This window comes from Pseudorasbora parva, chromosome 19, assembly GCF_024679245.1.
Source record: "Pseudorasbora parva isolate DD20220531a chromosome 19, ASM2467924v1, whole genome shotgun sequence".
NCBI classification, from domain to species: domain Eukaryota; kingdom Metazoa; phylum Chordata; class Actinopteri; order Cypriniformes; family Gobionidae; genus Pseudorasbora; species Pseudorasbora parva.
Genome location: NC_090190.1, coordinates 22109836 through 22125370, shown reverse-complemented (window position 1 = coordinate 22125370; position 15535 = coordinate 22109836). Strand labels below are relative to the sequence as shown.

Sequence of the window (15535 nt, the reverse complement as noted above, 5' to 3'; positions counted from 1 at the left end):
GAGTCCCCACAAAGATAGTGAACTTGACATATATGTGTGTGTGTGTGTGTGTGTGTGTGTGTGTGTGTGTGTGTGTGTGTGTGTGTGTGTGTGTGTGTGTGTGTGTGTGTGTGTGTGTGTGTGTGTGTGTGTGTGTGTGAGCCTGTTTATGTGGTTTATGAGGACACAAATTTGTATAACTACATGGGTATTACACTGATATTACACTATAAAGGTGGTTTATGAGGACATATCAAATGTCCTCATAATTCAAATGGCCTTAAAAGCATACTAAATGATGTTTTTTTGAGAAAGTAAAAATGCAGAATGTTTCCTGTGATGGGTAGGTTTAGGGGCAGGGGCAGTGTAAGGGGATAGAAAATACGGTTTGTACAGTATAAAAACCATTACGCCTATGGAGAGTCCCTGTAAACCACATAGACCACCATGTGTGTGTGTGTGTGTGTGTGTGTGTGTGTGAGTGTGTGTATCCTGTCATCTACCGTCATTGCCCTAAATAGACATTTGTTAAAGATAATGAATCATCTAATGCAGCATTCCAAGAAAGTGAATCCATTTGGCTTTGTCATTGTTTGGAATTCCTCAAACACCTCTGTTATAGGGGGGCATAAAAATCAAAGCGATTGTACTTGCAGGTAGCCTGTGATAAGGAAAAATTTTGCAATTTTGAAGGTGTGCCCATCTTCTGATGTATTCCAAAACACCTAGATTGATGCATAATCATTATATAAGCATAGCTATATTACTCATTTACAGAGAGTTAGTGTTGTGACTATATTAAACTGTGCTCATCCTTTACCGTTACACCTAAGCAACCATCTACTGTATTAGCAATGCCCTAGCAACTACATAACAACAGACTGGAAACCAACCCAACAATCGTAATTTGTTTATTTATTTATGACATTTCTATAAAAGGGATTTGTAAAGGGCATTGTGAGAAGACATGCCTTTATTTGTTTAAAAGCTACTTATTACAGCGATAATATACTTTAATTCGAATTAAATGAAAATGCATCATAGTTTCAATTGATATTAAATGCAGGTAGCTGAACTTAAGAGTGCTTTATTGACTCACTAAGTAGGACTTATTAATATGTTATAATTAAATCTATAGTTTTTAAAATGTAGTTAAAGTGCACTGCACTGGTAAATTACGACATAGTTCAATGTAATTTCTATCAAACTATTTACATTTAGAATTAGAACGATGAAGCTGCAATTAAGTACATTGAAAATATATAAATACTTTACATGTGCTTTACACATTTAACACATTTATGACAATATATTGGTTTATAATGAACTTGAAGTAATTTAACATTATCTGCAAGTACAATAATAAAATTATATATATATATATATACATAAAGTTCATTATAAACCATTATATTGTCATAAATGTGTGTGTATATATATATATATATATATATATATATATATATATATATATATATATATATATATATATATATATATATATATATATATATATATATACTACATATACTACAAGTGCACAATCAATAGGTTTTAATCTTTTTCACAAAAGGATTGTTCACCCAAAGGAAAATTGTCATCATTTACTCCTTCAGTTCATTCCAAATCTTTCTTCTGTGGGACACAAAAGAAGTCATTGTGTCTTTTTGTCCATTTAATGAAAGTCAGTGGAGTGCAAAATAACCCTATTGGACCACATATGAACCAAAAGCCCAAAACAAGTTTCTGTTTCACAGAAGAAAATGATGATTGAATTTTCCTATAAGGTCAACTATCCTTTTAATATGTCGCTGATATGTTTTGGGTGGGTATATGTGGAAATCACACTTAACATATCCAAACATAACTCTCTCTCTCTCTCTCTCTCTCTCTCTCTCTCTCTCTCTCTCTCTCTCTCTCTCTCTCTATCTCTCTCTCTCTCTCTCTCTCTCTCTCTCTCTCTCTCTCTCTCTCTGTCTCTCTCTCTCTCTCTCTCTCTCTCTCTCTCTCTCTCTCTCTCTCTCTCTCTCTCTCTCTCTCTCTCTCTCTCTCTCTCTCTCTCTCTCTCTCTCTCTCTCATTGACCAGTTTTGGTCAGGAAAGCCTAATGGAGCATACGCTGTCAAAGTGCAGTAGAGCAGTACATTCCTGAGAGCTTCCAAAGGAATTCCACAGGCGCTTTCAGTTGTTTTGTGTTTGTCAAAGCAGAGTGCAACATTCCTTCAAACAGCCACCGCGTCAAGTGGAAGAGGAAATGGATAAGGCGGCATAGTTAGATTGTGACTGTAGAAACAGAGAAAGAAAAACAGAGTGAGAAAATCTGAGGTGTATTATAAATGTACTGAGCAATTATTAACTTATCAAGCGCATTAATCTGTATAAGAGTACATTGTTTTAAACATTTTAAGGGATAGTACACCCCAAAATAATTGCCAAATGGTATAGCCATTGACTTCCAGACTTCCACAATTCAATGGCCACAGTCATCTGTTTGGTTACCACCAACATTATCTAAAATATATTTGTTTATGTTCAACAGAAGAAAGAAACTTATAGAGGTTTGGAACAACCTGAGGGTGAGTAAATTGTCAAATGTACGAAATACACTTGATTGGGAAAGTAGCAGTATGTAATGATACAAGATGGGTCATAATCTTCAAAAATGATGACCAACTTTTGATCATCTCTCTGTGATGGGAGATTTAACAAACATTTGCTTTAGTTATTGCTGTACGTTCTTGACCCCTACATTTCCAGCAGGACAAATAATCTGTGAGGTGCCATTGTTTGGTAGATTGTGACATCGCTCTGGCATTTCCTGCCCCCTGCAGTGACTCCTGACTGTTTAATATTTGTCCAGTTTATTGGGGGGCAGGGGGCATTGTTTTGCAGGGCAGTTGCTGTATAACTTTTCATGAAAAATTCTTCCAACCTCTTTAAACTAGCCCCAAAAGTCCCACTTAAAACAATTGTATTCCATTGCATCACATAACAAAATACGCAGTGTCATGGTTTGCTATTTTCAATGCATAACCATTGGTTTTTAGATTTTCATTGCATAGCCATGCCTTTTAATTATCATACCTAAGAAACTAAACTCCCCAAATAAATACATATTTTAGTTATATTCTATTCTATTATATATAAATGATCAGCTCATATCTGCCATTACCATTATCATTATATATTATTATTATTATTACTTTATATAGTCATAAAATAAATCAATGCTGGACCAGCAGCTAATATGAGAGGACACGCTTTTTTTCCCTCAACTGTAACACAATGTGTGTACATTTCCAGTGTTTTAATAAAATCCCTTCCTCCTGGTCACAGTTTTGCATATTTGAATCAATGACATTTGTTAACAGGAGTGTGTTGATAGGATTAATGACAGGCAAATGATGCTGTCGTGACCTCCATTGATGGGATTTCTTGTTTAATTTGCATATTTTATGGATGTTATGTCATGCAGTGGTCAAATATAGGTTAGGTTAGGGAACATGTCAACTGTCAATGTAAAAAAGTCAATGTCAAAAATGAGTTATGAGCTTTTATATGATATAGCAAATGTGTGTGAACAGAGTAAAAGGTAATTGCAAAACAAATTCACAGACGACAATGGCATTGCTATATACACTATATTGCCAAAAGTATTGGGACACCTCTCCAAATAATTAAATTCAGGTGTTCCAGTCACTTCCATGGCCACAAATGTATAAAATCAAGCACCTTGGCATGCAGACTGCTTCTACAAATATTTGTGAAAGAATGGATTGTTCTCAGGAGCTCAGTGAATTCAAGCGTGGCACCGTGATAGGTTGCCACCATTTCCTCACAACTAAATATTCCACGGTTAACTGTTGGTGGTATTATAACAAATGTGGAACCAATTGGGAACAACAGCAACTCAACCACGAAGTTGGAGGCCACATAAAATCACAGAGCGGGGTCAGCACATGCTGAGGTGCACAGTGTACAGAAGTCGCCAACTTTTTGCAGGGTCAATAGCTATATAACTCCAAACTTTGTTCGGCCTTCAGATTGGCCCTGGAACAGTGTGTAGAAAGCTTTATGGAATGGTTTTCCATGTTTGAGCAGCTGCATCCAAGCCTTACATCACCAAGTGCAATGCTAAGCGTCGGATGCAGTGGTGTAAAGAACGGACTCTAGAGCAGTGGAGACGTGTTCTCTGGAGACGAATCACGTTTCTCTGTTTGGCCATCCAACGGACGAGTCTAGGTTTGGTGGTTGCCAGGAGAACGGTACTTGCCTGACTGCATTGTGCCAAGTATAAAGTTTGGTGGAGGGGGGATATGGTGTGGGGTTGCTTTTTTTAGGGGGTTGGGCTTGGCCCCTTAGTTCCAGAAAAAGGAACTCTTAATGCTTCAGCATATCAATACATTTTGTACAATTTCATACTCCCAACTCTATGGGAAAGTTTGGGGAAGGCCCCTTCCTGCTCCAACATGACTGCGCACCAGAGCACAAAGCAAGGTCCATAAAGACATTGATGAGTGATTTTGGTGTGAAGGAACTTGACTGGCCTGTACATCCGATACAGTCCTGACCTCAATCCGATCGAACACCTTTTGGGATGAATTAAAGTGGAGACTGTGAGCCAGGCACTTCTTGTCCAACATTAGTGTCTGACCTCAGAAATAGGCTTCTTGAAGAATGGTCAAAAATTCCCATAAACACACTCCTAAACCTTGTGGAAAGCCTTCCCAGAAGAGTTGAAGCTGTTATAGCCAACTCCACATTAAACCCTACGGATTAAGCATGGGGTGTCTTTAAAGTTTATGTGCAGGTAAAGGGTAGCCCAAAACTTTTGGCAATAAAATGCACACATATACAAAATTCAATGTACATTATATTAAATTAAATATATTATAAATAAAAACTACAAAAATAATTGTAATTTTACAATATTACAGTCTTTACTATATATAATTAATATTAAGAAATGTACCCTAACCCTATGTGATTTTATTATGCCATGACATATCCATAATCTGTGGTTCTGCTCTGGATATCCTGGGCATGCACTATCAGTCCTGCTTTTTCCGCCAGGAGTTTCTGCACTTAAGTGGAATGTATCCCTGGACACATGCAAAACATGCCATTAAATGCTATCACCTCTGGTGCTGACAGCACGTGGGCTCCCCTGCGGAAAAAAAACTAAGTTTCCTGTTTCTGTGACACTGACTTATCCAGTGGGAGTTAATGACATCACTCCCCGTTCCGTACCTTTCTTTTAATCTCCCCCCTCATCATACATGCCTCGAACCAATCAGCAGGCAGGAATATCTGGATTCAGTGGGATAGGCACTGTTGTGTAACCGTGTTTCCAAGCTCTGTAGGAGTGGGCGGGGCATTCGGGAGGATAAATGGAAGGCGGGCAGGTTGAGTTGAACACAAGCACCTGTCATTCTCTCTCGAGCACTGTGACTGCAGACACTATCATCACTCAGCTGGATTAACAGGCGTGTTAAACTCTTGAGATACTATAATGGCTTTCTCTCTGCGGACTGCTGTCTTTGTCTCAGTTACACTATGTGTGCTGCAGCAAGGTGAGACACTTCTACCTTTCTTTTTTTCATCTAAAGTGGTCTGTCCTCTTGTGTGGGTCACAAAAGTATGAGCTGTGCACGTTCTGTTTCAAAACGATTCGATTAATTACACATGTCAGTGTTTTTAGCTTGATAGCAATGAGATTTTATGGATTTTTCTCCTTACATTTTTCATTTGAGATGCCACTAATCAGATGTAAAGGTTAAATAGCCCTGCATTCTCTTGCACTTTGTGACCCCACTGTTGGACATCTGCCAAAATCGTAACACACAAAGAATACGATTGTCTTATTATCTTTACAGATAAGTAAAGTGTCATATCTATATAGAGTAGTGCTTTTATACTGCACCTGTAGAATTTGTGCATTCATCAGATTACGTGGGAAGAAATTCAGACTTCTAGAATAATATGGAACACCACTATAAAAAGGGAATTTGTGCAGTTGGATCCGATCTGTACTTTTGTTGGTGTACCTAATGTTTTAGTCATCTGAAACGTTAATAAAATCAGTAGATTTAGAGATGACCATACATAGGTTCCTTTCTGTGTGTTTTCTAGGGTTTGGATATCCCTTGTCTGAACAGGCTGAAGCATCTAGCAATCCACCTGCTCGCAAACGGGTTCGTACCAAGCGCTGCTCCTGTAGCGATTGGTCAGACAACGAGTGCATCTATTTCTGCCATTTGGACATCATCTGGGTCAACACACCAAGGTGAGTGTGTGTATAAGATGATTTAAGGAATGAGGTTGATGATTTTCAAAAGACACAACTTTCACCTGAATTCACAACATACACAAAAGCTTTAAAAAAAAAATATATATATATATATGACTGGTAAAATGATCCCAGTGTGGAATCAGATCTGTGATATTATGCCATTTTAATAACCCATAGACACCGAAAAACACGTATAGCATCTTGTTGTTTAACGAATTCCCTGCTAATTCTCTCCTTCTCATTCTCTCACTACAGTAAGATCACCCCTTTTGGTCTGGGAGGTCCTCTGTCCCGTCGCCGGCGTTCCACTGGCCGCTGTGAATGTGCGAATCCCGCTGACCGTACCTGCTCCGGTTTCTGTCACACCAGGTGAGCTCAGACTCTGCACCTTCCAGCTCCACCCTGAAGATGAAATCAGACAGATACGTGGCATTTTGCGGATGCCGTAGGCAGTCATGTGTGACCTGTGGAGATCAGGGCAGCTTGTGTGGGAGGATTTACCAAGCTCTGATATGAATCCCCCTTTTCAGATAAAAGGAAATAAGGGAGTCTAAAAGAAACCATCGAATGGCTAAAGAAGTTATGTATCATGCAGGTCCAAAAATCAAAGGACAACTATTTTTGGACAAGTTTAATTTTATCAAAAGAGTTATGTGGTTGTTCAAGGACAGCAGCCTGTCTGCATTTATATGTTTACGTGGGAGAGATTTGTCCAGTTGGCAAGAGCAAGTCCTTGAAATGCAAAGCATCTTTTATAGCATTGTCATAAGTTGAATGGCCAAACTGTTGACTGCTGAAATTAGTGTGTAACTGTATTCTCAAATTTTATCTGCAGTTCAGAAAATCCAGATATGGAGATTGTGACCCAACTTGGTGACCAGTCAAATCACACGGGCAAAAGCAGTGATCATCTACTGTCAACGCTCAGGTAAATTCGCCATCAAAATAAGCAGCATTATCACATGCTTTTGCTCTAATGAACACAACATATTCTTCTTTGGGGCTAAACAAGATGTCATTTCCATTTGCAGGAAGGTGCTCAAAGACAACCTCATGACAGCCTCGCGATCTGCTTCACCCAAAAAGAAATCCGGAATTAGGAAACTCTTGATCAGTTAGAGATGGAATGAGGGCCGTGTGAGCATTTGAACAAAACTGGTCCTGGATGAAGAGGATGTGCTTCGGGAGATGAGGGACAAACATGGCGGCTTCTCGGAATTCAAGACAGAACTGGATTCTGTGGCACTAACCCTCAGTTTCTTCAGGTGATGTGGAGCAGAAATGTCTGTTCGCCAGAGTACAACGAAGAGTTAGGTGGTGAAAAGAAGAACAGATCACCTTCTGCACCATTTTGTGACATTTCCAAATGAGTGTGGAACAATTGTTGAAAAACTGCAAACATAGTTTGATAATACCAAGTGAAGATTTTCAGGAAGATTATCTTATAATCTTATAAAAGATTATATATATATATATATATATATATATATATATATATATATATATATATATATATATATATATATATATATATATATATATATATATATATATATATATATATATAAAACAAATAACCCTCAGACTGAAAGCCTTTAGATATATCTATCTTTATTTATTTGAATATCTATTATTTATTAGAGTTTTTCTCTGTATCAGAGCTTAATTTTATAATTTATTTAGATATTTATTTTTTTATTTTATTTGGAAATGAATGTGTCTGATGCTTTCTGTGATCAAGTGCTCAAGAAAGTGTCTAAATGTAAAAATATGAAAAGAAAAAAGCTGTAGCCGTGAGGAATGTTTATCTGTTTATTTTTTTTCGGCTTTTCCTTCCTACCATTTTCCCTCTTTTTTCCCCATTCAGTGAAGGCGGAAGTATTTATTGCATACTTTCAGTGGGTTGTTTTTATTGTTCAGATACCAGCAAGTTTCAATAGTTTAACGCTTGCCAAAAAATTCTGTTATTGTTTTCCTAAAGTACAAACCGGCTGCGACTGTTTGCTGGGTCTATTATGTAAAAGACTGTAGTGCTGCGTAGAGTTTCCATTACTGCCTCTAAACACCCTCAATTAAATGGAATCTATTCATGACTACCTGTGTATTACTTTGACTACTGTAATACAATATGTATTTTATTATGCTGCACCTGTTATTGTTTTCTTCCTTATTCACAGACACTTGAATGTTTAAACTTGAATTGTTTACGTCCAGAAGTCATTTTATTTATTTTATTTATTGAATGAAATCTATTTTTGTATTATTGTATCTATTAATAAACAAACAATATACTATGAAGCAACACAGAAGTCTTTATTGAACTACTTATAGCAGCGTTCTGAGTAAAATATCACTTTACACTCCTTGTTAAACATTCAATTCCTCCACAACATACTGTAAATCCAACTTATCATATACATCACAGTGTACAAACCTACCACACAAAAAAAATCTAACACAATCCCATTATGACAAATGACAAATGCATAATTTGTTCTATCCACTCGTGTGGGTTGTAAATGTATGAGCAATACACTGAACGGTTCAGGCTCTTTGAGCTCTTATATGTGTTTTCTGGGGTGTGTAAAAATTAGATGGTAATTTTATTGTCAGAGTAACCAGGGTAAATTTATGAAATGAGACATTTATAATGAAAAAAGACACCCTATATGTGACCTATGTGAAACTGAGACATTTTATTGCTATGCCAGCGACATATTTGTGACCTTCATGCAGAACTTTGGAGAACGTGCATTCATACAGGTATGTGACATACTTCTTAAAAGTCAGAAGGATGTTGTACGGGTGAGGTGAGACTAAAACATTTGTGTTATTTCTTTTTAAAGCAGAGTTTCACAGGCTTCTGAGACGGTATTTTATCTTGCTAAGATGTGCAATCTCTTTGTCTACCACCCCATTCCAGCTGCCCGAATGTTTACTCAATACGTGCAGTTTTAAAATTCTGAGGAACGTTTAAGGTGGCCCATAATGCAAGACGGGAGTCTCATTATGCGGGTTGATCTATAGAATTTGGCTTATGTAAAATGTCTTATGTAAAATGTTTGAAATTACTATGTAAGCATCTTCTTCCTTATGAGCCAAATGTTTTCTACGGGTGAAAGATCTGGACTGCAGGCTGGCCATTTCAGTACCCGGTTCCTTCTTCTACGCAGCCATGATGTTGTAATTGATGCAGGATGTGGTCTGGCATTGTCATGTTGGAAAATGCAAGGTCTTCCCTGAAAGAGACGACGTCTAGATGGGAGCATATGTTGTTCTAGAACTTGGGTATAACTTTCAGCATTGATGGTGCCATTCCAGATGTGTAAGCTGCCCATGCCACACAAACTCATGCAACCCCATACCACCAGAGATGCGGGCTTCTGAACTGAGCGCTGATAACAACTTGGGTTGTCCTTGTCCTCTTTAGTTCAGATGACATGGCATCCCAGTTTTCCAAAACTGAACTTTAAGAAATTTAAGAACTTTAAATTTTGATTCGTATGACCACAGAACAGTTTTCCACTTTGCCACAGTCCATTTTAAATGAGCCGTGGCCCAGAGAAAGTGCCTGCGCTTCTGGATCATGTTTAGAAATGGCTTCTTTTTTGACCTATAGAGTTTTAGCCGGCAATGACGAATGGCATGGTAGTTTGTGTTCACCGACAATGTTTTCTGGAAGTATTCCTGAGCTCATGTTGTGATTTCCATTACAGTAGCACTCCTGTATGTCAGGGCTATTCAAATCTTGCCCTGGAGGGCCAATGCACAAACAGAGTTTAGCTCCAACCCTGATCAAACACACCCACCTGTTGTTTTTTTTAATGATCCTGAAGACATTTATTAGCATGTTCAGGTGTGTTTGATTAGGGTTGGAGCTAGCCTGACGTGGTCATACTCAGTTCTAGTCAGAATATGAGTCTGATACTGCTCCATTGGGCTGTGATTATGGGGCGTTTCACCCGAACCAGGAAAGACCTCAATTGGATAGACCTACAACCAATCAGAGCAACGAAGCTACGCATTGTCAAATGTCAACAGACCTCAACTGCACTGTGTTGCCAAGTCAGCGTTTTTTTCGGCGGGTTGTTTTCTATGTCCGCGGATTGAAGCGAATATTATGTGATATATAGACCCATGAGTGCGAATTTTAGCAGACAACCTTGCCAAAATAACACACATTTTACCCCCCAAACGCCATTTTTGATGATTTTTGATGACAAGCCCGCCCTGATGATTTCATTGGTCCGAACAGTTTCTGTTCGGGGATAATTACTCCTCTATGGAGCAAGGCCAGACCGAACTGCCCAACCTAAAAATGTTGTGGGCGGGGCTAAGTTCGGCTGACATCCTGGCTAGGTTGGAGCTAAACTCTGCAGCGCATTGGCCCTCCAGGGCAAGATTTGAATAGCCCTGCTGTATGTGATGCAGTGCTGTCTAAAGCCTAGTTCACACTGCTTGATTTTTGCCCTGATTTTGAGTCGCCGACAGGTTTTGCGAAATCGCAGACAAAAGCCAGAGATCATAACAATATCACAGTGTGAATAATCAAAGACACGATCAGAGAGAATCGCCGACGAGTCACCAACGCCGGTGAGATATTTGGCATGCTAAATATCTGGAGCTGTCAGCGATTGAAACTCTTGCTGTGTGAACTGCGTTCTGACTGAAAATTACATCGGCGATGACCGACAGCCAATGAAAGAGTGAGAGACAGGGCAGTGGGAGGTTCAGGGAGGAGTAATAGAGCAGAATATCAGTATTTTAATAGATATATTTACAATTCTATCAAACAGAAACAACAGCCAAAAATTTGCACATCCAGCCGCAGCAGCAGCACATTGCAAAATTATTTATTTACCTCAAACTGTAGAACACAATCCTGCCTTCCTCTGTCTGTCCAATTTCCTATGCCATAATCTTTTTTTTTCTCCACTAATCAGCGCACATACAATTTGAAGCAAACTTTGTGCAGTTTATCATTTTTAATAACAATTCCAATTCTCGCGCGAGAACAAGGGTCCGACGCACGTGTGATCTCACGTTGTTTACTTGTCACATCGCACGTGTAGTTGGGAAACGTAGTTAGCGCAACGGAAAGAGAGAGTTGTCAGCAATTCTTCCTCTTGTTCAGTCATGCAGTCGTCAAACCATCGTGCCGTGTGAACACAGCAGTGACTGAATGATACCCCAGATAGTCATGCAGTGTGAAAAGAGCAGTGACGCGACGAGTTTGAAAATCGTGCAGTCTGAACTAGGCCTAAGGGCCCGAAGATCATGGGCATCCAGTATTTGTTATTCCGGCCTTGACCCTTACGCACAGAGATATTTCCAGATTCTCTGAAACTTTGGATGATATTATGCACTGTAGATGATGATAACTTCAAACTCTTTACAATTTTTCTCTGAGAAACACCTCTCTGATATTGTTCCAACTGTATATATACAGTGCCTTGCGAAAGTATTCTGCCCCCTTGATTTTTGCGACCTTTTGCCACATTTCAGGCTTCAAACATAATGATGTGAAGCTGTAATTTTTTGTGAAGAATCAACAACAAGTGGGACACAATCATGAAGTGCAACAAAATTTATTGGATATTTCAAACTTTTTTAACAAATCATCATTAGTCATTTAGGTCAACATTGGATCATTCATAGAGATCCTCACTGAATTTCTGGAGAGAGTTTGCTGCACTGAAAGTAAAGGGGCTTTGTTAAAAAAGTTTGAAATATCCAATACATTTCATTCATTTCATTAATGTGGAAAAAAATGATTTTTCCACAGGATTTACACAAAGTGTGACATTCAAAAAGTGTTAGGTTGTGCCCTGCTCTCCCCTAAATCATGACAGTTTTTAACACCAAAAGAGGGTTTGCGGTGGTGCAAGCGGCTCAATATGCAAAAAAAATTCTGGGGTGTGATTAATTGTGTTAATTGTGTATTTTTTTAACGCATTTTCACAAAGTTTAATTATAATAGCAATATTAACAGTTAAATTGACAGCCATAGTTACCAACACGTCTTTATCGTATGGGAGTGTTTTTATTGAGAGCTTTTCAATCTTGATAATATTTCAATACAGCTAATTTAAGTACAGAATTTTACACAATTATGAACAACTAAGCCACAATTACAAACTTATTACAAACACACTGAAAACAAATTTCCCCTTTAATTTCTCTTTCTTTCTTCAGCAGGGAAGAAAGCATCTTGTGCTCACACAGCTCTTTGAGAGTAAACAGCTGACTAAGTGTAAGAAAAAACAGGATGCTGTCTGCACATTCCTGCCGCATTCTTTCAGACGTGTAGTTAACGCACTACCAGGGAAGAAATGGAAAAACAGTGGAAAAACACTCAGTGAGAGGAACCGATGTGGCTGGGACGGAAACTGATTACAACTAAATTGTTGTGGTTGTCATAACACTGTGGTCTTTGTTTTAATCTTTTCCTTTGTGTTCTCTAAGATTTTCGGTGTTGTTTAGGCCAGTAGCAATGGATGCAGGTGCATGTTTGTCTGCAGGTTAGCAAGCATTCCTTTTGAGGAAATATTATCTCTTCTGGATCATGTGTTTGCTCAGTTTTTTCCAAACTAGGGTGATTACAGCAGTCTGTGTCTGAAGGTTCCCGGTCTTCCTTTTCTTGCATTGCAGTAATGTGTGTGTGTGTGTGTCTGAGATTTACCTATGCTTTGGGGACACAAATACCATTTTGGGATTTCCCCTCTTAAAAGAGGAAATAAAAAATACAGTGTACCACATTTTAGGGGTATGGTTAATCTGTACTATATCATTGGCCCTGTACTGATCTACAGTATCTGGAACTAAATAATCAAAGTATCAGTAAACCTGGACGTAGCGTTGATGATAAAAAAAAACAGCTTAAAAGCTAATAAAATTATGTTTTGATTAGATTTGAAAATTAATATTTAATTTATATTTTTCTAGGTTCATAGTTGTACTGTAAAGGCATATTATAAAAATGAACATAAAGACAATAGACATAGGAAGTCCCCATTATGATATATAAACAAATGTGTGATGAGTGTGACAAGACATTTTCATTTAATGAAATATTAAGTGAGATTAAAGGATAGTCCACCCAAAAGTTAAAATTTGCTGTTTATCTGCTTACCCCAACCCAATCACACATAAATGTGTATAAATACTACGAGTGTCGTGGAATATATACGGCAAAACTCTTTTTGGCGTGCATATGATACGCTGTTTTCCGCGTGCAAATGATACGCACTTTATGGCGTATATATGACACGCTCTTGGGTAGGTTTAGGGTAGTGGGGTGGGGGGTTCGTATGTATAATACGCCATAAAGTGCGTATCATATGCACGCGAAAAACAACGTATCATATGCATGCCAAAATGAGTTTTGCCGTATACATTCCACGACATTGCACACTCGTACTATTTTTACGGATTTTTCGTGAGATCCGGCTGGCTTACCCCCAGGGCAACCAAAATGTAGGTGTCTTTGTTTCTTCAGTAGAACACAAATTAAGATGTTTAACTCCAACCGTTGCAGTCTGTCAGTCGTATAATGCATGTGAATGGGGTGTAATTTCATGAGAGTAAAAAAAACATGCACAAAAATGTTTAAATTAAACCGAGCAACTCTTGATGACACATTGATGTCATAAGACACGAAACGATCAGTTTGTGTGAGAAACCGAACAGTAGTTATATCATTTTTTACCTCAAATACAACACTATGTCCAACAGCTGCGGGCTAGCCATCACTTCCGCTGGATGAGGTCAAATTACACAATACGCCGTATCTCAATGGGATACAAGTGGCGGAAGTGATGTCTCGCGCATAATTTGACCTCATCCAGCGGAAGTGATGGAGCGCTCCCGGCTGTTGGTTTTAGTGTTGTATTTGAGGTAAAAAATGATAACTACTGTTTTTTACTCCCATAGAATTACACCCCATTGACATGCATTTTATGACTGGCACAGTGCAACAGTTTATTGATAACTAATAATTCTCCCACCAAGCAATATAAAGTTTAGTCGCTGATTGTTTCTTTCAGTTCTACGACACCAACCAATCAGAGGCACTTCCTCATCTACGTGGCTTTATTTACTGTATTGTAGCCACTATCAGTAGGCCGCTATCAGTATCCCACCTCCACCTGTAGAGATCTGCTACGGGGGGTTATATTATTCTGCTGCAGCCTTTCCTTGTTGTTATCTTGACTAAGCTCAAAATTATGTTTTGTGCAGCAGCAGCAGCGTAGCAGATCTCGTCTGCCAAAATCAAGCTTATGTACATTCCATGCTCTATAATAAAATGCTGGCTGAATCTATCCACTCCGAGAGTTGTCATGATTAAAATGTAGTTCAATGTAGCAACAGATCAAACAACACACACGAGATGGTGAATGATTTCATAGGCAGCAACTTTGTGAGCCACAGCCATTCAAAAGACTTGATTTTGTAATGCTGGGAACACGGAAAGGAGACAAACAAGCAACTCTAAGTGCAGGAGTTTTATTTATAATCCAAACAAAACATCAAACACTTTTAAAAACAGGGGATTGTAAATAACACAGTTTTAGTAAAAGTCCATGACTGGGTGGATATATTTTACCCCGTGGTTCTAGTGTTAATAATAAACGAAATTATATAAAATCATCTGCTTCAGTATATTGCAAATATGTATATATTCATACATACAAGCGTATAACTACGGTTGCAGATGCACTGATTTGACTATTCGAAAATGGGGGACAGATAATGTATAGTAGCCCATAGAAACAATCGTCAATGAGGCATATATGTATACATGTCTAAGAGATCAACAGGAACAAAACTATACAACAAAATAAGAGTCCACATCACAAGACAGTAATCACATTTATAATGACAGATTCAATATAGTTTGTCTTTAGCATGTTACTAAGCTCACAACACACTCATGTATATTGGGTAAATACTCATATTGTATGTAATTATTTCACTAATACATTTTAGTACTAAATGAAATACATGTAGTACTGTAGTCCATATTTGCACAAACAGAAGAGCAAGGGGTTATCAATGTCAAAATCATGAGTTCGATGATGGGAGTGATGCATGAACATGCATGAAATGTGCTATAGAAATAAATGATTGATTGATGAGCTTGACAACATATATCACTTTGGTTAAAAATGCACTATTGGCAATGCATTCTGGAATTGGTTTCATGCAATACTTGAACCCAATGGCCAAAATAAGTCTTTTAGAAGGGACCTGTTGAAACATCCTT

At 38.2% G+C, this 15535-nt stretch overlaps 1 protein-coding gene across 1 annotated transcript; it reads left to right on the top strand.

The window, feature by feature from the left end:
* Nucleotides 1-5410: 5410 nt before the first annotated feature.
* edn2 (endothelin 2) lies at nt 5411-7723 on the top strand. The gene is made up of 5 exons (XM_067425992.1): nt 5411-5551; nt 6111-6264; nt 6526-6639; nt 7106-7198; nt 7302-7723. The coding sequence occupies exons 1-5, from the start codon at nt 5491-5493 to the stop codon at nt 7387-7389; spliced, it is 510 nt and encodes a 169-aa protein (XP_067282093.1). The 5' UTR covers nt 5411-5490; the 3' UTR covers nt 7390-7723.
* The last annotated feature ends 7812 nt before the right edge of the window (nt 7724-15535 follow it).